Source organism: Colletotrichum tamarilloi (assembly GCF_030869305.1).
Source record: "Colletotrichum tamarilloi strain Tom-12 chromosome Unknown Scaffold_54.1, whole genome shotgun sequence".
In the NCBI taxonomy this organism is placed as follows: Eukaryota; Fungi; Ascomycota; class Sordariomycetes; order Glomerellales; family Glomerellaceae; genus Colletotrichum; species Colletotrichum tamarilloi.
The window spans coordinates 73,904-98,272 of NW_026849437.1; the positions used below are offsets into that span (position 1 = coordinate 73,904).

General features: G+C 49.6%; 11 protein-coding genes across 11 annotated transcripts; 9 read left to right on the plus strand and 2 right to left on the minus strand.

Annotated features, from left to right (window-relative positions):
* Positions 1 to 82: 82 nt before the first annotated feature.
* On the plus strand, positions 83 to 997 carry CTAM01_10911 (C6 zinc finger domain-containing protein; the record flags this gene model as incomplete). The annotated part of the gene is made up of 3 exons (XM_060526923.1): positions 83 to 509; positions 612 to 860; positions 972 to 997. 3 exons carry the CDS (start codon positions 83 to 85, stop codon positions 995 to 997), a joined length of 702 nt encoding a protein of 233 aa, XP_060378414.1.
* Positions 998 to 1,536: 539 nt separating this feature from the next.
* CTAM01_10912 (C6 zinc finger domain-containing protein) lies at positions 1,537 to 1,914 on the plus strand (the record flags this gene model as incomplete). The annotated part of the gene is made up of 1 exon (XM_060526924.1): positions 1,537 to 1,914. One exon carries the CDS (start codon positions 1,537 to 1,539, stop codon positions 1,912 to 1,914), a length of 378 nt encoding a protein of 125 aa, XP_060378415.1.
* A 792-nt stretch (positions 1,915 to 2,706) lies between these two features.
* CTAM01_10913 (uncharacterized protein) lies at positions 2,707 to 3,923 on the plus strand (the record flags this gene model as incomplete). Its single annotated transcript, XM_060526925.1, has 2 exons — positions 2,707 to 2,896; positions 2,971 to 3,923. 2 exons carry the CDS (start codon positions 2,707 to 2,709, stop codon positions 3,921 to 3,923), a joined length of 1,143 nt encoding a protein of 380 aa, XP_060378416.1.
* A 2,341-nt stretch (positions 3,924 to 6,264) lies between these two features.
* On the plus strand, positions 6,265 to 7,302 carry CTAM01_10914 (uncharacterized protein; the record flags this gene model as incomplete). Its single annotated transcript, XM_060526926.1, has 1 exon — positions 6,265 to 7,302. One exon carries the CDS (start codon positions 6,265 to 6,267, stop codon positions 7,300 to 7,302), a length of 1,038 nt encoding a protein of 345 aa, XP_060378417.1.
* Positions 7,303 to 7,886: 584 nt separating this feature from the next.
* CTAM01_10915 (uncharacterized protein) lies at positions 7,887 to 9,520 on the plus strand (the record flags this gene model as incomplete). The annotated part of the gene is made up of 8 exons (XM_060526927.1): positions 7,887 to 8,186; positions 8,243 to 8,329; positions 8,413 to 8,539; positions 8,609 to 8,726; positions 8,810 to 8,996; positions 9,056 to 9,227; positions 9,312 to 9,444; positions 9,496 to 9,520. 8 exons carry the CDS (start codon positions 7,887 to 7,889, stop codon positions 9,518 to 9,520), a joined length of 1,149 nt encoding a protein of 382 aa, XP_060378418.1.
* A 3,351-nt stretch (positions 9,521 to 12,871) lies between these two features.
* On the plus strand, positions 12,872 to 14,685 carry CTAM01_10916 (cytochrome P450; the record flags this gene model as incomplete). The annotated part of the gene is made up of 4 exons (XM_060526928.1): positions 12,872 to 13,280; positions 13,342 to 14,073; positions 14,139 to 14,220; positions 14,277 to 14,685. 4 exons carry the CDS (start codon positions 12,872 to 12,874, stop codon positions 14,683 to 14,685), a joined length of 1,632 nt encoding a protein of 543 aa, XP_060378419.1.
* Positions 14,686 to 14,799: 114 nt separating this feature from the next.
* On the minus strand, positions 14,800 to 16,020 carry CTAM01_10917 (methanesulfonate monooxygenase; the record flags this gene model as incomplete). The annotated part of the gene is made up of 2 exons (XM_060526929.1): positions 14,800 to 15,919; positions 15,968 to 16,020. 2 exons carry the CDS (start codon positions 16,018 to 16,020, stop codon positions 14,800 to 14,802), a joined length of 1,173 nt encoding a protein of 390 aa, XP_060378420.1.
* Positions 16,021 to 16,901: 881 nt separating this feature from the next.
* On the plus strand, positions 16,902 to 17,885 carry CTAM01_10918 (uncharacterized protein; the record flags this gene model as incomplete). Its single annotated transcript, XM_060526930.1, has 5 exons — positions 16,902 to 17,042; positions 17,108 to 17,303; positions 17,359 to 17,469; positions 17,532 to 17,733; positions 17,786 to 17,885. 5 exons carry the CDS (start codon positions 16,902 to 16,904, stop codon positions 17,883 to 17,885), a joined length of 750 nt encoding a protein of 249 aa, XP_060378421.1.
* Positions 17,886 to 18,906: 1,021 nt separating this feature from the next.
* On the plus strand, positions 18,907 to 20,373 carry CTAM01_10919 (acyl-CoA dehydrogenase domain-containing protein; the record flags this gene model as incomplete). Its single annotated transcript, XM_060526931.1, has 4 exons — positions 18,907 to 19,208; positions 19,268 to 19,741; positions 19,794 to 19,902; positions 19,963 to 20,373. 4 exons carry the CDS (start codon positions 18,907 to 18,909, stop codon positions 20,371 to 20,373), a joined length of 1,296 nt encoding a protein of 431 aa, XP_060378422.1.
* A 211-nt stretch (positions 20,374 to 20,584) lies between these two features.
* Positions 20,585 to 22,269, minus strand: CTAM01_10920 (uncharacterized protein; the record flags this gene model as incomplete). The annotated part of the gene is made up of 6 exons (XM_060526932.1): positions 20,585 to 20,757; positions 20,817 to 20,886; positions 20,946 to 20,982; positions 21,071 to 21,599; positions 21,651 to 22,153; positions 22,220 to 22,269. 6 exons carry the CDS (start codon positions 22,267 to 22,269, stop codon positions 20,585 to 20,587), a joined length of 1,362 nt encoding a protein of 453 aa, XP_060378423.1.
* An 828-nt stretch (positions 22,270 to 23,097) lies between these two features.
* CTAM01_10921 (uncharacterized protein) lies at positions 23,098 to 23,940 on the plus strand (the record flags this gene model as incomplete). Its single annotated transcript, XM_060526933.1, has 1 exon — positions 23,098 to 23,940. The coding sequence occupies one exon, from the start codon at positions 23,098 to 23,100 to the stop codon at positions 23,938 to 23,940; it is 843 nt and encodes a 280-aa protein (XP_060378424.1).
* Between the last annotated feature and the right edge of the window lie 429 nt (positions 23,941 to 24,369).

Consider the following 24,369-nt stretch of genomic DNA (forward strand, 5'->3'; position numbering starts at 1 on the left):
TACGGACGATTCCTATCAATACCTCCAATAACCTAAAACGTACAAGTCTTTCCCCTCAATTTCCCGCCTCCCAGTCAGATCGATGGCGCCATCACCAGAGCCGCGCACCTCTGCTGGTGCGTCAGAGAGCCTCGACGACAATAGCGCCGGCAGCGGCAGCACCAGGCGATACTGCTGGGAATGTCAGCGCCGGGGCTTGGTCTGCGATTCTAAACGTCCGGTATGCTCCAGGTGCAAGCTTAGCGGCATAGTGTGCCCTGGGTATGAGAACGTGAAGCCTTTGACCTGGGTGACCCCTAATCAGGTCACGACGCGGACATGGAGGGGCGGACGAAAACCGAAAACTGATAAAATCGACATCGCCAAGAAGGGTTTGAAAGGCAGCGGCAAAAAAAAGGCGATACCGAAGATTCCAGAAGAAGAAGGTCGCCGGGTAAAGCTCATCCATGTATTTCCCGGACAAGAGCTCCGGACGGAAACATGCGACATTGCTGAGGCTTCAATTTATTGTTAGTCAGACTTCTAAACAGTGCTCTGGAACCATGCTATCCCAATGGATCTACCTGCGCATGCCAAAAGATTTGGGCTGACAAGCACCTCGATACCCATAGGGAACGAACAGGTTTACCCATACTTCTACGAGAACCAGCTCACTAAGAGCCCGTGGGTTGTACCAATTTCCCACATCCACGCTATGAAACCATACCGACGGCATGGCCTAGTCACTATGGCAATCGAGCACCGGATGTCACGCCTATCGCCTGCAAGGAATGACGCTTACGCAATTGAGGTCAGAGCTAGGGCCTATCAGCATCGTCTTACAGCGATCCAGGCTTTAAATAAGGACATCGAGAACGAGAGTACGCGATGCTCTGATGCAACTCTGGCTGGCGTAATCGTCTTCCTTTTCGGTGATGTAAGGGAGAAAATGCTATTACACCCATGCGCAACCTGACACTGATGGAATGTAGCTTATGGGGAGTGCAACAGAGCCTAACTGGCGTGTCCACTTGAATGGGTTTGCTGCGTTGATTGCTATGCGTGGCGGTTGGGATGCGTTCTGTCAAAAGTCGCCGCATCTCAAGTCCCTAGTGTTATTCTGTAAAGTGTGAGTGTCTCCTGTACAATTTGTTATCAAGGCCACCAGGTTTAGGACATACTAGCCTTGCTTCGGCGTAGTCATCACGGCATACGTCACCTGCTACTAACTCCAGCCCGTCATCTAGCATCGAGAATCTCGCCAATACAACTAGCCCCGCCCACGATCAAGTATCGCCAGTCGCAAACTTTAAGATACGGAATGTAGTGAGGGACGTATTCTCGATTGGATATTATCCCCAGCTTCCATGTCCAGTCGACTTACTCATCGACATCATTCACATCAACCGCCTTCGCTTCCAAGCAACGTGCATTCAATCTGGAGGACCTCTCACCTCGATCAGGATTGAAGCAGAGCGTCTTTTAGATAAGATTTTGGGCTATTCACCTGAAGTCTGGTCTAGTAGCGCGGAACCTTTAGCAGATGAACACCTCTTAATGGCCAAGACCTATCGGTCAGCCGTGGCACTGTTCGGTGTTTCCTCTCTACAAAGTGTGAAGGTCATTCCTTTCTCGAAAGATTGGATGACTGTCAAGGAAACCCATCGTGACAGGCTGTTTTCTTTTCTCAAAGCCTCGCTTGCCTCTTCAGCATTGAAGATCTGCACCACATGGCCAATGATTGTAGCCGGGTTCGAGGCGAAGAGTGGAAACCTGTCCATGCAGAGCTTCGTTCTGGGGCGTATGAAGGAAGACAGTCAGAGGATGGGAATCTATCTTCCAGTCGCAGCTAAAGAGGTCCTAGAGAGATTTTATGCCTCTGCAGGAAACACCTGGGACGATTGTTTCGACAGTCCTCATGCGTTGTTCACGTAGGATGAAGGCAATAAGGGAACCAATCAAACATGCATAACCGATGAGTCCTTAGCAGAAGGCCAAGTGATGGCCCTGGGCTACTGTGACTAAAGTTGATGATGTTGGGAAAGGCTTCACCGGAAACACGCCCGAGTCATACTTTTTCGGCACCTCGGAAGCAGTGCAAACTCTATTCTGGCTTCAGGTGGTAGTTGGGAAGTTGGGAGCAGCTCATCTTAAGGCGAAATCAGACATTTAGCGACTCTTTAGTATTCGGGGGAGCCGCACCAGGAGTGGAGTGTAGTTGAATTAATCGCTGAAACCCAAATTGGCGGCTATATCCGAACCGGAGACTATCTATTTCGACAAACTTACTCACAGCGCCCAGTCAGCGAATAACACGAACGGCATTCTTGGCGAGGTAAAACACAGTGAGGCGACCAAGGGACTAAAACTTACCTTCGTTATTAGGCCCATAGGCAATTTCAACCAAACCTCTCGTAGCTTGGTGGTTGACTTGCTATAACGGAGGCCTGACAGTGGCCTTTTATTCCTGGGCAAACCCAAATACAGTGATGTCAAAAAACCAAAGTGACGAAGTATGGAAGCACTCAAAGAAAGTTACGCCATAGTGGCCCTGAGCCCATTCTTATGGTTTGCTGGTAAATGAGGCCTTAAGCTGACTGAGAGGATGCACGGATATGGCAGGGGCACAAGTATATACGAATACTCTTGAATTCCCGAGCATCAATAGCCTGCTTCATCTGAGCGAGACTTCAAAGATTTGCTCTTGAACATTGAACCCAGGCCAGCATGCAGTACTCCATGATCAACGTTCAAAAGTTGGCCCTTTGGGGCGCATTCAGCCTGATTGCTGTAAAGGCTCAAACCGATGACCTTCTACCTGGAGATGACAGCGAAGCTGTCTGGAAACCGATGGGAAAGGTTGATCCCTGGTATCTGCCCGCCGATGTAGTCGACGGTGGCGACAAAGATGGCTCTGGTAAGTCTTGACACCAGTCCTCACCACCGAGGCCAAACTCCAAAGCTGTATCCCGTAGCTAACCTTTCTTCAAGTCCTCCAAAAGGCCACTGGTAACCGTATCCGTTGCGGTGTTGTTGGCTACGACAAGGAAGACAATATCTGGATGATTCCCGCCAACGGCAACTTCGATCAGGTCGGCTACATTCTGCCTCGGGGTGGATATGATTCAAGGTCGGACAAGTCTATCGCAGACTGCGTACTGCGAGAGTCAAAGGAAGAAGGAGGTCTTATTATCGATATCAACTCGTTGATCCCCCTCGGACTCAGCAATGGCGGAGCAGTATACTGGTACAAGGGAAATGTTACTGAAACAGTCGAGCCGACCGAGCCCCGACCTAGACCACCAAAGGGCTTCACAGTCGACGATACGCGCGCGGAGCTGTTGAAGCCTCCGGGAAAGCCGGCAAAGAAGGCAGACATGCGCCAAGCATTCCACAATTCGGCTACAGCAGATGAATCTACCAGATATGAGCTCACCTTCACGGCAAAGGATGGCAGCGCAACTGGCGGCTCAGACTACTCCGTGAAGGATCTTGGACGTTGGAAGGCGATCTACACCGATGGCTTCACAAACGGCGAACAAGCTATTATGAAGGTCCTTTGCGATGTTTACGGGTACAGAATTGTTGCCAATGAAGCGTGGGCAAGCCAGGTTCCCCTCGGCCTCAGTCTTAGCTCGGTCATTACACAGCTTTGGACAGCCACGACATTGGATATCAACGAGGTTACGTCCATCAAGTTCTCCGAAGTCGTCGACCCGGCGACCCAAACCGCGATTAGCAACGCACGCACTGAGCTTGGAGAGAGTGCCGGAGGTTTCACTACGACTAATGACCTCGGTGAGACGAAGGGCTGGAACACCTTGATGGCTAGTCCTTACGGAGTGGTGGCTTCAGAAGTGGCTAAGGCGGCTGGCAAGGGAATCGCGGGAATCTCTATAACGGACGGCAACCCTTCGGAGATACTGTTCACACTAGAGCAGTAGCGGTAAGCCTTATGGTATTAGGCTTCAGGAGCAGCTTAGTATTTTGCACCGCGAAGACTTGTTGGCTCTATGTTATGGGTAGCAAATGGCACACCGTCCAATGCACACGTAAAGTAATTAACCACATAATCACATGACGGCTGCTATCCTTACAAGTAAACCAATACTTAGCGGTATCCAACTGAGATACTTTCATTACATGACTTGCAGAATTCGCCGAAACAAATAGCCTAATCCGTTAAAAATTGTGGTGGTGATGTTGGTATAAGGTAGGTGGAGGTCATGATGAAAAGGGCGATAAGGAGACCTCGGTATGAGACAGTACGGCGAGAAGTTAGGGATGAGTGGGAGATCATTTTGGAAGTACGCTCACCTAATGGATAGATTACCCTGTTAAGGTGTCAAGGCGTCAAGCTGTCCCAAGGTATTCAGGTCTGGGCCTATGGGAGCCAATGGACCGGTAATCCCAACTTACTTTCCAGTCATCTTGACAGCCTTGATGCCAGGGTAGGTAAGGGGAAATGAGAGAGGAATCGGTACAGGAAACGTCACGAAGTTCTTATTGGTTTAGAAATGTAAGAATCATGAGTGAGGTCTGGCTATCTTCCGACAGCTAAGGCTGCGTTTCGGGAGTAGTGAACAGAAGCTGCTTGCATCATACGGCATTTGCCCTTCATGCCTACCTAAGATTCTGCCCAGATTACTGTTGCATAGATGACTTGGAGATAAGTTGTTGGCCACTGAATCAACAACGGTCCTGAGCCGAAAAGAAGGATGAGTGTGGCGCGGACAATGTCGGCAGTAGTAACAAAGTCCACCTACGGAGCTAAGGAAAAAGGATGGGCAAGTAGAGCAGACAATTCCGAATTCTCAGTCGTAAAGGATTCTCCGAAATTGACATCCTGGAGAACAGATCGACTGGACTATGTGAGATTCAGATTGGCAGTCGTAGCTTCGAGTTAATATTGACTCTCACATCGTAGATGATGGTCCTTCCACACGTAGAAGTCCATTGCCTTTTTGAAAGATTGTGTGCCTGCCAAGCCAATCACTCTTTGATTTATGACGCAATGACACTTCCACCTCACGCCTGCCTTGCTCTTGACACATAAATACTTACTCAGAGATCTGGAAACCACCGCCGCTCGGCATAGGACCTTCTGGTTCTATCTCCACGTCACCCACGGGAAAGAGGCCTGCCAGCTTCCCGCTCGGCGAAAGATGTATGTCTATCCTGCTTTCCACTTAAGTAATGTAAGCTACGTAACACAACATCCGTCGTTCACAGGCCGTTGAGGATATCCTTCCAGCTTTCTGAATAAAGAACACGATCGAAACATTTTGCCCCAGCATCTTGCCCCAACATCTTGTCCCGGCATTAGCCACATGGTGATTTGACCTGAAACAGGGAGACAAATCCACTGTGCCTAGCTGATTGCACTGGCTTGAATTGTCTTGAATTTTTGGTCGTGAAGTCTGAAGAACCTCTGGCCTGAACTGCTAGTCCTGTCATTTACGCTGCCGAAGTCGCCTTCTCGCGGCATGCGCAGTCCACAAGCCGCTACACCCGTAAAATGCCTATCCAGGTACCGACGGAGTGTCAAGATGTTTGTTTCAAGGTGCTCAAAGTAGTTTTAAACTTTGAAACTAATAAGGGCCCAATCTACGTTTTGACATCTTGACAGCCTGAGGAAAGGGTCACTTGAAAGTCAAGCGTTAAGCCTATCTCCGAACACCCTGATAGTTTGACGAAATGAATACAGGTGACGAGTCACATGAGCCCTGATGGGCGCGGTATAAACTCACACTTACCTTACGTATTAGGGCATTTATGGTCAACATATCCCTAATATCTTGTGGCTATTCCTAGTACTGCAGCTTGCACACTGAAGAGTCGTTCCGCCTTGTCTGATTTACCTAACTTATTCATTCACCGCTTCAGAAACGGAACATGGCTTTGAATGTACTCGTAGCGGCAATGCCGCATCTCATTCGGTCTAATAGATCGTACAGAGATATTGCAGCTCGACGGAAAGACAATTGTCCAGAAACAAATCCTTTCCATGAGGCTCAAGCTGAATCGCAAAACTTGTCTTTAGCTCCACACACAACAGCCAACGCATGTGAAGAGTCACTACAAGCATTAGACTCGAACGCCAAAGTTTCGCAGCCTATCGATGGGCTGAAAAAAGATCCGGCGCAGCCTCTAGTCTTGCGCCGCTTCCTTCGATGGATAAAAGCTTTGCCGAGTCACCCGAAGAAGGAGAAGCCGGACTTAGGACCCGGTCTCGATCACGCCCTGCCACTCAACCTGCACCTGGCCATCGCCAAACACCTCACTATGGCCGAACGCGTGGCCTTGGCATTGACGAGCAAAAGAATGCTGGCAATCATGTCAAACGAGCAGTTTTGGCTAAATCGGGGGTCTAGTGAACGTCTGGATCTGTTGAAGCTACTAGAGAGGGACGCCATCAACACACGCAGGGAGATTCTTTGTTTGCCCTGTCAGATTTTCCATGATCCCGTCTTATCGGTTCCGCCAGTCGACCACAGCTCAAGTTGGGCGCCGACCGAATCAGATCGCCCCTGCGTCAAAGCAGTCTCAGAGGACCAGCACCAGAGATTGTCGTCTCCCTACCTTCCATACGATTTTCATTTCAATATGGTCAAGGCCTTCCTAGTTTCGAAACGCGATAAAAGGGGCTTCTTTCAATCAATACTCCTAGAACAGGCTACTATTTGGGGTTACTGCTATAAAAGAGAGGAAGCCAACGTCCAACAAGGCTTTGAATGTAGGGTGTCAAGCGAAGGGGATTTGCTAGTGAAGACGACTACGAGACTCTTTGCTTGCCGCGACCCAAACAAGACGAAGGATAAAGTTCGATTCGCCGTTGGAATTCTCAAACGAGCCGAGCTTACAACATGCTGCAAACACGTTGACTGGATAGACACATACCCCTTCATATTCGACTACGATGGACTCCTTGCCGATCAGAGCAAACTTCACGCATACCGCGCTTCGAAAGGGTACGGATACGATCCGGCGAAGAAAATTCGCGACATTTGGAACCCAGCCGTCAAGCCGCGATATGGACCCAAAAACCACATATCGATCACGCACTGCGAGTCTTGTTATACGAATTACGAGTACGAATGGAAGGACACCGAGGACGGAAGTCGCATCGTTTTTCTCATCTCGTACAAAAATCTAGGCAAGGGCATGGATACGAATGATCCCAAGTGGTCATCGCATTTCCACGACCATGTCCCTGATGCAAAAGCCGAGCCTCGCAACTCCCACTACGACGGGTTCACTCGGTGGCCTAACTATCATTGGCAGGAGAATGCTGATGAGGCACCGTGGGACCCAGATTATTAGGTTCCTTCCATGTACCTTACTTAGTTACCATGCTGGGTCATTGGGGGCTTAAGAAAGGCCAGAGGCGACCTTGCGCTAGCAAGCTGCTCACCACATGTCAATCCATTAAGCGATTGCTTGTCAACATACCGCTCTACTAAGGTCATTGAGGTTCGGTTCGGAGGAAACGCGATCGGGGCCGACAGGAGTTTGGAAGTCCATCCAGACGTGGGGTGACGGTAATAGGAAACGCTGTCTCCTGGAGTTCTGAGAATGTATTGGCGCTTTAGATTGAATTAATGATTTCTCAGTTGAGAAACCACCGAAAAAATTGTTCCACTAAATCCGAGCATGAGATTGATGATGTCAAGACTTCCCTGATCATCCCAAGTTGATCGCTGTGACAGTTGGATGTGGCTGAAAATAAGGTGTGGCGTCCACGGATTTCAAAGCACGCGATAACCCCCCGCATGCACGCGATAGCGAAACAGTTATCAATTAGTAAGAGCCCCCGAGAGCCGCGACTTTCCTTTATCAACGTTAACGACACAATCACGGATACCAACCGCAGAACCAGGTAGTGTCGACATCTTTGAGTTGGAACCATGGCAGCACAAAAAGACTTGGAAAGCCAACCGCAGCAGTCGGACGAGCGGACCCCGCTCCTGGGGACATCCGCCGAGGCCGGATCAAGCCAGCAGCCGGTAGAGCATCGGAACGACGATAACGGAGCCAACGAAGGCATTCAAGATCCGGAGCAGGTGCCCCTCATCACGGGCCCGAATGGAGAGGAAAAGAGGGAGAGGACGACTAGCTGGTGGTTATGGCGGGCGTTCTGGGCAGTTCTCGCCATCTTCGTCCTGGCAGTCTTTATCAAAGGCTGGATTGATGCCAAAGATACTAACGTAAGTCGGTTGGACGATGGGTCAAGTAAATCAATAACTGACACATTATCACTTAGTTTGACCTCAAAGCAGCTCTTATGAGAGCTCTAGGTGGTGGCTTGAGTGGTGCCGCGGCTATGGTCTTGCAAGTTTTAACACTCATGGTACGTACTTGAGTGAGAATAGGCGGAAGACGAGGCTTTGTTGCCAGTGAGTAGGGACGTTACTAATTGCATATTAACACTAGCCCATCCGAACTATCATGAACTATCAGTATCGTTTTGGATCTGGCTTCAGGGAGGCAACTCGCACTCTTTATGAAGATGAAGGAGTGCGCAGGTACTACCAGGGAATCGGAGCCGCACTGATTCAGGGTATGCGGTGCATGCACCTTTCTTCTTGACGCCATCATGTCAGAGTTGTGCTCACATATCTGTGAATAGGACCGGTCTCCCGCTTCGGCGACACTGCCGCTAACGCAGGTATCCTTGCCCTCCTCGAGTCGAATTCGTTCTTGAATCAGCTCCCTACCCTCATCAAGACCATCTTTGCCTCTCTTTGGTAAGCTTTTCAATACCTTCATCCTTTTCGCTCAACCGTAAAGCCATCATTAGAACGAATGCTGATGTAGAGTGACTTTGAAGTGCTGCTGCCTTCCGCATGATCTTAACTCCCATCGATACCTTGAAGACGACGTTGCAGGCCCAGGGAGCGAAGGGTACCGCTATTTTGAGACAGCGCGTCAAGACAAATGGCATCGGTAGCTTGTGGTGGGGAGCTTTTGCGACTGCCGCCGCCACATTTGTCGGCCACTACCCTTGGTTTGGCACCGTCAGTTCAAGACTTTTCCTACACTGCAGGTGCAAGTCAAAACTAACGATCATTGGTAGTACAATTACCTTTCCGCCAACATTCCCGAACCGGACAAGAGTGATATCTTCGTTTGGCTTTTGCGTCTTGCTTTCATTGGATTTTGCGCCTCCGTCATCTCTGATTCTGTTTCCAACTCGTTGAGAGTGGTAAAGACCTACAGACAAGTCAACGACACGCAGATTTCGTACTGTACGTCAACGCTTCTCCTGATGAACCCTGTCAAACATTCTCTATGTGCTTGTCTTACTGACTGGGACCTTGCCAAAATTGCAGCCCAAGCCGCAAAGATCGTCATACAAAGAGAAGGCTTCCTCGGCTTCCTCGGACGTGGCCTCAAGACCCGAATCTTGGCCAACGGTCTTCAGGGCGTGTTGTTCTCTATCCTTTGGAAGTTGTTCCTCGACCTGTGAGTTACACGCCGGCTGCCCCCTTACATAACAGTTCTAACTCTGAACAGCTGGGAGAAGAAGACACACTCTTAGTGTTCATCACATTGAATCTTGCTGGACAGCCCTGACTAAGGTAAAGGAGGAATTTGAGAACCATCTAGCTCTCTGCGAGCAATCGTTATAGAGAAGGAACGAAGAATGCCCTGAAGGGGCAATATAGATGGGCATTGTCATAATTTGAGTATGAGAGTTGTATTTACATGGAGTATGAAGTGTGCATTCGCGTTGGTGCGGAGCTCATTCGATATCTCCTGCCTCAAAGTCAGCCGCTTCTTGCTATCCGGCAGTCTGGCCAGCAAATTCGACCCCAACAGCTCGAGCTGGCACACATGGGGCCTCTGGTGTAGCAAAAGACGAAAAAGGAGAGTGTCCCTCGCGAAAACTGCTCCAATCAAGTACATCCTATAGTAAGTGGGTGAGTGGTGCTGGTGTCCGTCCTAAGAAAGTTCAACTAGTCCACGGTCTTATGCATCAACCCCTCCTCCAACTTTGTGTTACCCATGACGTGGTAATTTGTTATCAGATGTAGAGACAAATGTGAGTGGCAGCTTGATACCGCAAAGAAACCCACCCTAGAGCCAAGACATATGTATGTCTGACCTGAGAGTATGACTGAACCGACGGGCCCGAAGGACCTGATTTATACCCGCGGTTCTAGTTGAAATTAGAGTGCAAGGTAAGGGTGATCGACAGTCTTCTAGTCCTCGAAAATATCTTCCACTTCTGAACGCCTTCGGAAGCACGTTTCGGCAAGTATATGCGCCCATTTACTTTAGAAAATTCAGCCCATGCATGAATTGTGTCACAGTGAGGAAGTGCGGATAGAGGTTCCGTTCATTCCTGTCGTATCACAAGTACATAGTCCGTCACTTGGGCTTGCGTCCCCAACAAAAATGATTCCGTTGGTCGTCGTTCTCGAAAGAGTTTGACCCGCTTATACGGAAAGCGATAGAAATCAGGATATTTATCTCACTCGAGCCTTGCTTGGAAGGTACATAGTCATTAGTCCCCGACTTGTAGCTTGGTGGCACATACAGCCGGGATATGCAGCGAGCTACTTGGCACATAACAGTTGTGGTCAACTGAAATTTTGAGCACTGCGAAGTAAATCAAAAGCCGTGGTTTGTTGATTCTAAAGATGCCAGATCCTTGCTAGTCGCTTTGTCTGCATGCTACGAGGCGTCTCTGGGCTGATTCCAATGTAACCCAGGCCAGCTTCGATGTGCGAAGAAGGTTGAGGCTGCCTCGAGGGAGACATCAGGCAGCTTGTTCGGATTTTGTTCCAGAGACTTAGGTGATCAACTGGAGCTGAGAAGCTTGTCTTCAATCAGATACAGTGGCTTTTCCTTCTCGGATGTCCCAATCAGAGGCGCAAGATAAAGTAGATCGAACTGGAGCCGGATCCGGTTCGTGATCTCCTGTGCCTACCATGTTTGAATCTTTTTCGAGAACATGAAATGCCGAACGCATTCTGTCTAGCAAAAAGGCGTCGTCAATACAGAAACTAATGTCAATTGTCTCGTATTGACGTGGTCTTCACTCTTTTGAGGTGGACAGGGTTTATGGAAACGACGCTGATAAGGCACAATTACGACAGAAGCCGACTTGTGTGGCGAGCCCTCGCGGGATATCCAATCCTGAGGAAGATCGCGACAGTCGAATCTTCTCGTATGGAGTTGAATGTGGCTTCAAGACATCGTTGAGAATTAAAGACACTAAGAAAGCCCACGAACCAATGGGGCAATCCCGCTGTCAAAACCCCGGCTAAGAACGTTGAGGTTCCACATTACGGACTTCCCCAGTCCCCGCTCCGAATTCTGGCATCACAGTGACAGTGATTTGGTCTGGCTACCTAGACTTCTGGTACCCCTTGCAGCTGCTTCCTTCTGCCTCGTTCCTGTCAATTACCCCCTAGGGTGGGAGTCGCTGCCTGGCGCGTACGCCGACGCGGGAGGCTTCCGCGACCAGTCTGTTCGTCCCGTCTCGCGATCTCGCGAGTTCGATGTCATCCGATGTGTCCAACCACTAGCATACGAGATGACATCTGATGTAGCCAGTCGCTGGATATCTCACACAACCCAATGAACATTTCAAGAGGCTCGCCCCCACAGGTTAAGAAGTATCTTTCGGCGATCTTTGCCCCGCGGGCAGAGGGGGCGCCATGACTGCATGTCAGCACGGCACTGAGAGTGCCGCCTGTTTGAGCAGACTACTGTCCAATCTCGTATCTTACTGCGTCAGAAGCGCGAGTTCGTCCTGAGACTCTCACTGGCACGAAACTACAGGTACAGTGTCATGTCGTGCACGTAGTAAGCCCTTATAGTGCATACCCGCGCTCCTGATGGCTCGTTCCCGCGCGTGCTCGGACGAATTTAACGAGCCAATCTCGTACAAGCTATCTCGAAAATTCCAACGTCATATTTGAATTAGTTTAGTATAATCAGAGAAGAATCTGAAGTTGATAAACGTAAACAAAGTGAGAGAATCAGGCATGTGACGGAATATTTTGCTAGACCTTTAGCGCAACTCTGGATGGGGTCCTAGACGGAATTGGCTGTGGCCAAGTCACGATGTGACACTGCCCCTGCCATGCGGCGCAGGCGTCTTTTCTATCCCTGCCTGTAAATCCTGCAGGTCTCTCATCGGAGCGATTGAGCCTGTCAATGGGGTCTTGAGACATATCCCGCCCTACTGATTTGCCTCAGCGATAAATCTGAGCGCAACAACAGGCTGCCATCTTTTGCTTACACAGGAATGGCCGATGTACCTCTCAGGGCGTCTATTTGCCAGATCGGGGAAGTCAGCGACGAAACGTGCGAGCATCTAGAGCTAAGCTATCACTTGGCGGCGATGTTCATGGCTGAAAGGAAGCACAGATGCGAGGGAGGCTTATCCTACAGACCCATAGCTCGCTCTGCTTCGGACTTCACGGAGTCAATATCGTGCGATTCCATTCCGAAAGCAGGCAATCGCAAGATTTTGATGCCCGTTTAAGGCGTGCCGAATCGAACTCATGTACACGTCGCGCCGTGTAACAAGCATCGCTATGCGGTCTCCGGCGTGATGAAGAGCGTTTGAACGCTCCCATTTGTTGTTTTCCCGCACTTTCAGCTGGGAATGCCGATGACATTCAAATCCTGATCTCTTCACAGAAAGGAACTTTGGATGGTCTCGACCAAGTAGACCCACCCAAAGGTCTTCCGGCAAGTTTACCAGCCCTACATGCAGCAAGGTTGAGTAACTGCTTCTCGGAATCTCGGGTAGTCACGTAGCAGTATATCTATCTGCAATGCCACCCCTCCACTGTCTCCATTTCCCCTTCCTGGCTCCCAAGAGCATTCACTGTCACCCTCTTCTCAAGCAGGAAACTTTGAGAGCCTCATTATGGAGAGCTTTACTCTCGTCATATTTTATCTTGGCATCCTAGTGGTGCCTGGTTTCCTATTCTCTTCCCTCCGACGCTTGCTAGGATGGTCCACAAAAACATCCGTGGATGGAAAGACATCCAAGTCTCCTGCCAGATTCCCTGGTCCCAAGCAATACCCAGTCGTCGGCCGGGTTCATGACTTGCCCAGATTTGCCATGTGGCTCAAGCTCAAGGAATGGGCAGATGAGTTCGGGCCAATCTATCAAACCAGCATGCTTGGCCAGAAGTTCGTAATCATTTCTGACGAAGGAATGGCTCAAGATCTTCTCATCAAAGATGGCAACAAATTCGCCGGAAGACCCCAGATCAGGGCGCTCATTGATCATAAGTTGGGTCCGGCATACTCTGCTTTGATGGACCGCCATGGTGAGTGACACAATAACCATGATTAATTTGACAATTGACCCGAGGCTGAGTTGATCAACAGACACTTGGAAACATCAAAGAAAATGGGTCCATGCGGCTATGGCGGCTGCTCATCAGCATCACTTTTATGGCCATATCGAGAACGAGGTCAAGCGGTGGCTGGTGACCCTCCTTGTCGACCCAGAGAAATTTCACGGCAACACTCGCGAGCTGACAGGGCGCATCATCAGTCGCCTTGCTTGGGATGACTCCACACAAGGACGGGCCTATGGCGAGAGTGCCATTGAGACCTTGACAAGGATGTCCATCTCTGGCCCCATTGTCAACACCATGACACCACTATGGCACATTGCAGACCTCGTTCGATACAATCCTTGGCGCAAGTACGAAGTGAACCGAGAGAAGAACCAGCGTGCTTGGTGGTTGAAAACATTCAGGCTCTCCAAGGCAAGATATCTGAGAGGAGACTTGCCATCAGACACATGGACCTACCGGTACTTTGAGCAGCTACAGAAGAGTGGAAATGAGACTCTTAAGCAGACTGAAAAGGCCGAAGACTTCGCAGCCTGCATGCTTGGCTTCCAGTGCCTTGTTGGAGTGGTCACTATTTCTGGGCCTCTGCAGTTCTTCTTGATGTGCATGGCGCTTCACCCCGAGTGGTTAAAGAAATGCCAAGAGGAGATTGACAGGGCCTGTGGCGATAGGATGCCAACTCGTGACGACTTCGCCGAACTTCCAACCGTAAGAGCTTGTTTGAAAGAGACCCTCCGGTGGAGGTCTGGGGTGCCTCTTGGTAAGTAGACCGTTGCAGAGATGAGGAACTTTGAGTTGATATGAGTACTGACTACATCTGTTCAGGGGTTCCCCATCAATGCGAGCAGGATTCTGAATTCCGCGGCGTGAGAATCGAGAAAGGAACAATTATCCTTGCATGCGAGTGGTATGTCACCCCGCGCTGATCTTAACCAAGCCTTGATTGACGCGACCCAACTGCAGGAACATCAATCGTGTCCCGGAAAAGTACCCCGACCCAGAACATTACCGCCCGGATCGCTACCTAGATCCCAGCTTTCCTACGTATCAGGAGCCTCTCAGCCGGTACCCGAACTTCCGCGATGGTGTCGGCATGCATACGTTTGGGTGGGGTCGTCGAACATGCCTGGGCCAGAACCTAGTAGATGACGAGATGTTCGTCGCTGGAGCAGGCGTATGCTGGGCCTTTGACATGAGCCTCAAGAAATGCCCCTCCACTGGCGAGGACGTGACGTTTGATACGCAGGCGACGAACTCCAACGTCATTCTGGAGCCTCTGCCGTTCCCGATGCAGTTCAAGATCAGAAGCCCTGAGCGAGCTAAAGAGGTTTTTGAGGGGTACAATGCCGTCAGGGATGCTCTGAAGGTTTGAGCAAGTCTAAAGCAATGATGTGATCCAAGATTGTGTTACATAGATAAAGTAGTGAACAGTGTCATGCTGTAACAAACCTATGCAGCAAGTCCATATTCAATTTGTATTGCGATGCTACTTCTTACGGTACACATCTCCTGTTCTCTCAATTTCAAGGTTCGCGTCCTTACCACGACCCTCCTTTTCGAACTGTCTTACGAGGGGCAAAACCTCCCGTCCAAATTGCTCAATCTCTTCATCGTAATGTAAGAAGGCGGTGAGCACTAGGTTAACACCCAAACTCTTCAACAAAACGAGTCGCTCAGCAACTTGCTCCTTAGTACCAATGAGCTTTGTCTTGAAGCCATCGTTGTACTGTACCAAGTCGTCGAACTTGCTATCGGCCCACATGCCCTTCTTGTTTGAGGTGCTGGCCCCAGCTTCCTGAACAGAGGCCCGGAACGCCTCGACGGCCTCCTTGTCCGCCTTGCCTTGGATCTCCTGCAACACGCGAACGGCCTCTTCTTCTGTTTCACGAACGATGACAAAGCCATTCACCGCGAAGCGCACCTGGTCCTCGCGGCCGACCTTTGCCGCGCGGGCCTTTACGTCCGCAATCTGGTTACGGAAACCATCGAGGTCGTTGCCGTTCATGAAGTACCAGTCACTGACCTCGGCGCCATTGTTTCTGGCGTCGTCGCTGTTGCCGCCCTGGAAGATCTCGGGATGAGGTTTCTGGACTGGCTTAGGATTGAGCACATAGTTCCTGTAGCGGTAAAAGTCACCGCCGAAGGTAAATCCTGTGTCCTCGGGTGCGGTCCAGATGCCTTTGAGACAGCGGATGAACTCATTGCTGCGACGGTAACGCTCAGCATGCTCCAACCACCACTCGCCGATGGCTGTAAATTCGCCCTTGAACCAACCGCTCACGATGTTAACGGCAATGCGGCCATTGCTGTAGTGGTCGATGCTGGCGATCTGCTTCGCCACCGTCGTGGGATTCCAGGGCCCAGGGAGAATAGCAGCAATGATCTTCACTGTGTCTGTGGCTTGGAGAATTGCCTGAGAGAAGGACACAGACTCATGTTGGTTTGCAGCACCGTATCCAGACGTGAAGCGAATCTGCGTGAGGCCGTACTCGATACCAGCTTGCTCCGCAGCCTTGGCGTATTTGATGTTGCTAGCTAGGTCCCAGTTTGTCCTCTGCGGGATCTTGCTGATTATCAAGCCACCCGAGACATTGGGTACCCAGTATCTGTCAAGTTAGCTATTTGTCTGCGACCTTTGAGGAGGGGATACCTACGCGAAAAGCAGTCGTTCAGGGTCGCTATTGAGGGGATGTGGTTGAGCGGTCATTTTTGCTGCGACGATGTGAAAACCGTAGGGTCTGTGGCTGCCAATTTTGCACGTCAATTGTGATTGCAAGAAGCGATCAAGTCCCTTTTCACTTTGACCTGGTAACACTGAAGTAGATTGAGTTTGAACGATGTTGACCAAGCACACTTTGGAGACGGGGAACGGAAGAGTGGCAGGTTCTCAAATCCTATCATCAAGGACGGTGACATAGCAACAATGACAGAAGAGGAGATGTGACCAGCAGATATCAAACCATCATTCTGCATCTACTAGGATGCAGCTATGCTGGCGCGTTCTGCGCGATATATCCAGATCGACATTGCGGAGGAAGTTCCGTCGAATTGACGATATTGGCGAACCTATGCCTAGCTCTAACGTGATTTCCAAATACCACATTACGACGCATGCCGGAATTTAAATTGATACAATCGGAGCCAGTCATGGCACTTGAAGAGGCATGTGGTGCTGAGGGGAAAGGCTATGTGCCTTGCCGCTCACCCGTCCTCTCCAAGTGCGGCAATTGCACCATTATCGACTCAATGGCGAGATCGCCAGATCCCAGTTGACTGGGGTTTCCCCACGCTTCGATGGCTGCATCCACCCCAACATGGCGCGATGTGGGATTGAACCAAGATCTGCGAACTTTAATCTCAATCAATTCATTGAGACGAGTCTGAGCTTTCTAAGGTCTCATTGCAATGAGCAAGGATAGCGCAAATTTTCGGAAAACTCACTGAGACCAGGGCCATGTCGTCGGGTTCATAACTAAGTTCTGTTTGATTCATCTGCTGAAGGATCCGAAAGACAGACCTGCGCCTGCAACTCTCCTTGTTGTCTTCCTTCTTTCAATTTCTCTCGTCTATTGTCCTACTCCAACTACAATGTCCATTTACTCTTCACCCCCCAATGGGGCAAGCGAGAAAGGGGTCGAGTCTGTCAAGCCAGAGCCTACCTTGGAGAGATTCGAGACGCTTAACCATGGGCCTCGATTCACTGCACCAAGACCGCTTCCTACAGCAGCGGTGAGTACCCCTTTTCGCGAATTTGCGATCCTTCCAAACATGTTGACTGATCAAAAAGCCTATAGACCTCACTTCCGATCGGAGCTTTCTCTACAACCTTGACGACGCTTTCCCTGAGTTTAATGGAGTGGCGAGGAGTGACAACAACTAACGTCTATATCGCAAACTTTTTCTTTCTAGCTGCCTTTGGCCTAGTAATATCTGCGCAGTGGGAGCTTACGGGAGGAAACGGCTTTGGTTACAGTGTCTTCAGTGCTTTCGGTAAGCTCGAATGAGATGGCTTTCAACGCCTCCTCGACTGACAATCAGCGTACAGGCCTCTTTTACGCAGGTTACGGTGCCATATTAACTCCCTCTTTTGGGGTTTCAGCAGCATATGGCGATGATACCCGGCAGTTGAACAATGCTCTCGGACTTTTCATGATCAGTGAGTGATGTTATCAATCGTTGCAGTCAAAATTTAAGACTAACGCAATGACTCTCGCGCAGTTTGGAGTGTCTTCGTTCTCGCCTACCTAGTCGCCACCATACCGACAAATATCGTATACATCCTGATCTTCATCTTCGTTGAGTTATGCTTCGTACTGGTTGCTGCTAGCTACTTTGCTGCTGCCGATGGTCATGATAGCGCATCGGTTGGGTTGAAGAAGAGTGGTGGCGTTTTCGCGTTCCTCGCTGGGCTTGTTGGATGGTAGGTTTCTAGCTGTTGCAGAGAACAATTTTGCTCAACTAACACAACTCAGGTATCTGACTTTCCACCTCTTGCTAAAGGACTCTTTGGTAGAGTTACCATTGGGTGATACTTCTCAGTACTTCCCCAAGACTCGGAAGAAGACCGAGTAGCTTGCCAGATTGAGGCAACAGTGCAATTTATTGATAGACCTGATGAATTGGGCATTTGTATCGAAGTGGTAGTCACTAGTCATATGGTCAAAATGTAGATACCAGACGTTATCTAATTGCAAAATTTGTGTCTCTCCTCTAGGAATTAACATTCATCCTACGGTCCAATCTAGGTGTCAGCTGTTTATATTCATTTGAGTCCTTAAATCTCAGAGAGTCGATTTGGCGGGAGAGGAAAACAAAATAACGGGACATGGCATCTTCTGTCATCCATCTTCCTTGGCCGGCTGGATTAATGCTACAGGTGACAAAGATTGACGACTAACCTCGGGGTTTCAGAGCAGCCCATAGTCAGAAACTCAATTGAATAGAATTCTTGTACAATGAAGCCTGATTGGTGCACTGCAAAGATATGCCGCGATTGCTGCAGAATAGCGTATATGGTGCCATCCTGGTGCTCGCAGACCCCTCTTTCGAGAACTCTCTGCGACAAGTCAGAGCAGCTGCCGAAACAATGATACTTTCAACATCAGATAGAATATCTGCCCGATCACGAAAGTCTTCTGAACAGGCGATTGTCCCTGGACAAAGGTAGTTAAGCTCCAATGTGACCTTATCCCTGCATGCCTCATTACCTGTCGGTATGGGGTTGGGGGCCAGACGCGGAGGTGCGAAGTACACCCACGCGCGCATCCTAAGTCGTTGCGATTGCGACATATGACAACATAGCTGTGGACCCTCGCGCCACTGGCGACGGCGGAACGGAGTGCCGGCTATCGCTGAACCGTTAGACTACGGAGGCGGCACGGGCGGGCGTGTTTGAGCATATTTAGATACATGTTGGCGCAATTTGACATCAAAGATAGAAGGGAGACAATATTCATCCAGTCCTCTTACACGTCAGTCAACCGTTTCTCGCCTGTTGCGGATTTCTACTCGCTTTTATTCCTCCCCAAATTCATGCGACAAGACAGCCATTCCTTTGGAGAACCCAAGAATCTAATCTCATAGGTCGTACAAAATGAGTAGCAACGCTCGTTCGGTTCCTGCAACCGACCCCAAAGTGTACGACGAGTACCAGCAGAAGTGGTCGTCACTTCCTGCGGACGAAGCAGCGTGGCTTCAGCGAGCCAAAGACGTTGCAGATGTGCTAGCCGTAGATGCCGCGCAGCGTGAGAGGGAGAATAAGTCACCTAGAGCTGAGATTGCGCTGCTGAAGCATTCTGGTCTTCTCAAAGTCCTGGGATGGAAAAAGTATGGCGGTGGTGAGCAGCCGTGGAGCGTCGGCTACAAGGTGATTCGCGAGGTTGCCAAGGGAGACGGGTGAGTTTGACCGAAGATTGAGTACTTTTGCGAGTTGAATTTCTGATGTACTGGAATAGATCAATTGGCATGCTTCTGGGATACCATTTGCTCTGGTCAACGACGGCCAACGTCATTGGCAGCTCCGAGCAGGCAGACCGCACTCAGGATCTCATCATTTCCAACAACTACTTTGTCGGTGGTGCCGTAAACCCTCGCGACAGCGATCACAAGATCACTTCAGACGGCGACAACGTCATCTTCAATGGCTTCAAGAACTTCAACACCGGTGGAGTTATCTCCGACTTGACTGTTCTCGAAGGTGTACTTGAGGGTACGGATGACCACCTGTATGCGTTGGTGAAGACTGACCAGCCGGGAATTATCTTTTCTCACAACTGGGATAATGTTGGCCTGCGTCTGAGTGAGTCGGGAAGCGTCAAGATTGAGAACGTCACTGCGCCCTGGTCTGATGCACTAGGATGGAATGCCGCCGAGAAAAAGCCAGATGACTCGATTCTCAAAATCCCGTTCGCAAGTCTGCTTCTTCCCACGTAAGAACCCAATTCTCAACACTTGGATAGCAAAATCTGACTTTAGGAACAGGATTCAACTCGTTTTCAGCAACTTCTACATCGGTATTGCGTGGGGTGCGTTGGATTTTGCCTCAGCCTACACTAGAAAAAACACGCGGGCCTGGCCCTTCGGCGGTGATGTAAGTGTTAGAACAGCTCTAATCATTTATACCCATAAAATGCTAACAGCGACACTCCAGAACAAGGAGAAGGCCGAGGATGAGTTTTATATCCTGTCCACTTACGGAAACTTCCTAGCTCACCTCCGTGCAGCCGATGCACTTGCCGACAAGGCGGGTCTCGAGATTGATGCGTTGTACAAGTACTCTGGAGATCCATCAACTAGGGCCAAGGTCACCGCAAAGGCTCGAGGAGAAGCAGCGGAGTGGGTTGCTAGCGTCAAGGTTACGGCAACTGACACGGGACTTCGGGTTACGTCCGGTGTGTTCGAGGTGACGGGCGCGAAAGCCACCGGAACTAAGGTTGGCCTTGACAGATTCTGGAGAGATATCAGGACACACAGTCTGCATGATCCTGTGTCTTACAAAAATCGTGAGCTCGGTAGATATCAGCTGCTGGGCGAGATTCCCGAGCCGACATGGTACACTTAGAGAAGACACCAGGCGGAAGTATCAATGAATATAACGCATTTTGAGCCTTAAATTTCTCTCATTCCCATTAGGCTAATCATCGCTCAGAGCTGGTGAAATATGAACTCTCCTCACTGCCCTCTTATGGCCTTGAATCAATAGTCTAGATGTCTATACTTACAGGTCCATATCGTGGAATTGTGAAAATGCTTGATAACTTCATACAGAGATTTTACAGAGAGATCGACGCATCGGCAAACTTACTCTTGCCCCGAATAAGCTTTCCATATTTGAAGAATAGGTAAGGAAAGACCATCATTCCAATAGCCAAGAAGCCCAAAAGTGATGAGGCCCATTGAAACCCGAGCCTTACGTACATCTGATTTCCAAAAAGCGGAAATGCAGCTATGAAGGGATCAGTCAATTATGTTTGAAGACTCTGCAACTCGTCAGGGGACACTTACCAGCCGCCAGGCAACGGACAAAAGAATTGGCAGCTAGCGCACTGGCAGCATACCTGGGATAAGCTTCAACCTGTTCTCTGTTAGTGACTTTCTATGCCTTGGTAATTCTTCTTAGGATGGGCTACGCACCAGAAAGGTCCAGATACCAGTGAAAAGAAGGATGTTTCTGTTGAGAAGAACATTGTGTCAGTCCAAACTACTGTTGAGAGGGCGCTAACGATTGCATGTATATGTCAAAGCTCAATAAGACTTACCCAGCCCCGAACATGGCTGTACCAACGATGGGAACTATCCAATGCACCCAAGGGTACATGGACCAACCAAACATGAAAATTCCCACCGGAACAAGAATAGACCCGAACATAGCGGGTGGAAGTCGGAACTCAGGCTCGCTGCCATCTCCATTTTCGCCTTGGCCCTTGTTCTTCAAAATGAGTCTTATCCTGACTTTATGCCATACCGGATCTGTGGCAATACCCAGCAGCATACCAACCAAGATCCCCAGAAAGCTACAGCCAATTTGATAGAGATTGAAGCCATAAGTCTCTCTAAAACCAAGAGGGAAAGCTCCAAAGAATAAGTATAGTATGCCAAGTAGCAAAGCCGAGAAGAGGCAAAGAGAGAGACACATTGGCTCAAAAATGAGGAGCTGAATGGGCCGCAGTAATGATATTCCAACTGCACCGAGCACAGATTTGGAATGCATCTCCGAAGCTGCTTTCCAACGATCATCCTCGGTTTCTTTCCGAAGATTGCGAGCCTTGTTCCGTAAGAGAATGGGATCTGATAAGCCATGTCAGTTGCGAGTTCTTGGATGGGGGTCATCAAGCTTACGATAAGTTTCGGGGACAAGAAAGACAATTCCCAGCTCTAGTACAAAAGACCACATTATGAGGACGTAGAACGTCCAGCGCCACCCGGTATAATAATTAATGAATCCGCCGACTAAGGGCCCTAGGCTTGGTCCAATGAACGGACATATGGAAAACAGCAGCATGGGCGCTTGTAATTCGTCGTTTGAAAACAAATCTCGGACGGTTCCAGCGGATACAGCTTGGAAAGCGCTCCCTGAGAAACCGTCCAAGAAGCGAAGGACAACTAGTGTGGTGATGTTTCTTGCTGTCGCTTGGGGGATCAGAAAAAGCAGGTGGCAAGTGGACGAGATCAAGTAGATCGGCCTCCGCCCATAAAACTCGCTAAGAGGACTGAAGAGCATCGGCCCTAGCGACAAACCGAGAACAAAAGTTGATAGCCCCAGAGTCGATACGATCCTTAAGTTGTGAAATTCGGCCTCCAAGTTGGTGTATGTTGAAGTGTAAATAGAACTCGCACATGTGCTTTGCAGGTGTAAAGTGTTAGCGGTGACACAGACCCCTAGGACTCCTAGTGACCATAGATCTTACATGCAGAGCGCCATTTGTGAAACCACCATGGTGATTAGCCATTTTCTCATCTTGCCGTAGCTTCTTGGACATAGCGGATCGTTATCGCCACCATCCCAATCTACCAGAAATTGACCTTCGGCGCGTGTCATAATCTTGGCTTAAGGTGATGAAGCAGGGTTTTCCATATACTTCGTATAGGAACTGTATCTAGAGTTCGCGACGGCTTTCGTAAACTTCTCAGCGATTGAACTGTGAGAGTGCGCAGCTTACTGAGTTGCAACGCGGCAGTGTGCCGCAATCTTCTCAAGATATGAGTTCGCAGCTACTCAATCGTTACTCCGTTGCTCCGGGCATATTTCCGCCAGTTACAATATTGAATTACTAAGCTACGTCATGTATGTCACCCTAGATCGGTGTCGGTTCTCATACGCAATGGCCGGCAACGGAGGCACTAAAGCGGAGGCGGAGACGGAGGTAACACCGGGAATTGCGACGGAGATGTAACGGGCATCACACCAACCAGACCTTGGACCAGCCACTTGATAGATTGCGAAAAGTGCTATAAAAGTGCTCTTGACGAAAGGCTTGGAAATTAGAAGAAATGAAGTAAGGAATATACCACTAGCAACACAAACCTCATGGTTTATCACTGGTCTCAATGGCAACTCTTCATAAGCACTTTTTCCCCGACAATGAGTCTTTCGCCTATGAAGCTCTTCGAGCCGCCAGCTACACACACTGTGGTGGGGCAGAGCTAGCCGAAGTCATCTCAGTGTGCTCTCGCATTCCCCCCGGCGACGAAAAAATCTGGCTCAGAGAATGGCAATTGGCTGGAGACCGCGCCGTCCAAGCCGCGAAAGCGAGCTTGGCGAAGAACAATCGACGTGGTGCGCAGCATGCCATACAAGACCAAAAGGATCCAAATCCTCTTTGAAGGAACTACTCTTCCGGGAACGATGATGCAGCCTGACAAAAGCGACAAACCGAGGCCCACGATCATTTTTAATGGTGGCTTCGACTCCACCAAGGAAGAGATATTCTACATGAATGGCCAGGCGGCACTTGAAGAAGGCTTCAACGTTATTCTCTTCGATGGCCCGGGACAAGGCGAAGCTCTGAGAAAGCAGCGCCTCGTTTTCAGAAACGACTGGGAGACTGTAATCACTGCGGTTGTCGACTATGCTCTTGGCCAGCCCACAGTCATCGCAAACAAGGTGTTCCTTATGGGCATCAGTATGGGTGGCTACCTTGTCGGAAGAGCTCTATGTTTCGAGCATCGATGCGCGGCCGCTATCGTCAACGACGGAGTTTACGACTTTGGCGCTGCATTTCATTCCCAGAACCCTGGCCTTGGCAGATTCCTGCTACGCAATGGCTGGGACGCTACGATGAATGCTCTAATGTTCCAGATGATGCGCTGGGATACGGGCTTCAAATGGGCGATTTTGAATGGAATGTGGGCTTTCGGCGCTAAGTGTCCAGTAGAGGTGCTGCGCTGTGTGAGTGAGTATAGTCTGGAGGGGCTCGTGGACAACATCCATACTCCATTACTAGTTCTGGATGCGATTGAAGATCATTTCTTGAAAGGACAGCCAAAAGCCTTGTTTGGCAAGTTGCGCGGCGAGAAAGAATTTGAGCAGTTTACGGCGGAAGAGGGGGCAACCTCGCACTGCCATATGGGGTCCCTCACTAGGCTCAACCAGGCGATCTTTGACTATCTACTTCCGCGGGTGCAATAATGAGACCTACTCACTTATAAGTTGTACATAAACTGAACCTCATACATTTCTGAAAACATTAAACGTGGGAGCACCCACCGTTCCATTGACATTTCTATCAATTGCCCAGTGTATTATCTCTCTCTATTCGGCGTTCAGTTAAATATTACGACTAAACATACACGGCCAGGATAAGGGCCCGCTCCGTAGTCCGCAACGGCTATAATATACTATATATATAGAGCTTATAAGTCCCCACTGTAATTAGACTTCTCTCTTCTTTACGAGGGGCACGGGCCTCCAAGTGGAGGGAAGAAGCGGACATTGGACGGAGGTGACGGAACAGATCTCAATCGGAAATGTTCCCTTGCCGGCAATCCTCCCACGACACAAATTGGTTTGTTTCATAAACCAGACTGCCAAAAGCAGTTGATTGTGACTCAAAGAGCC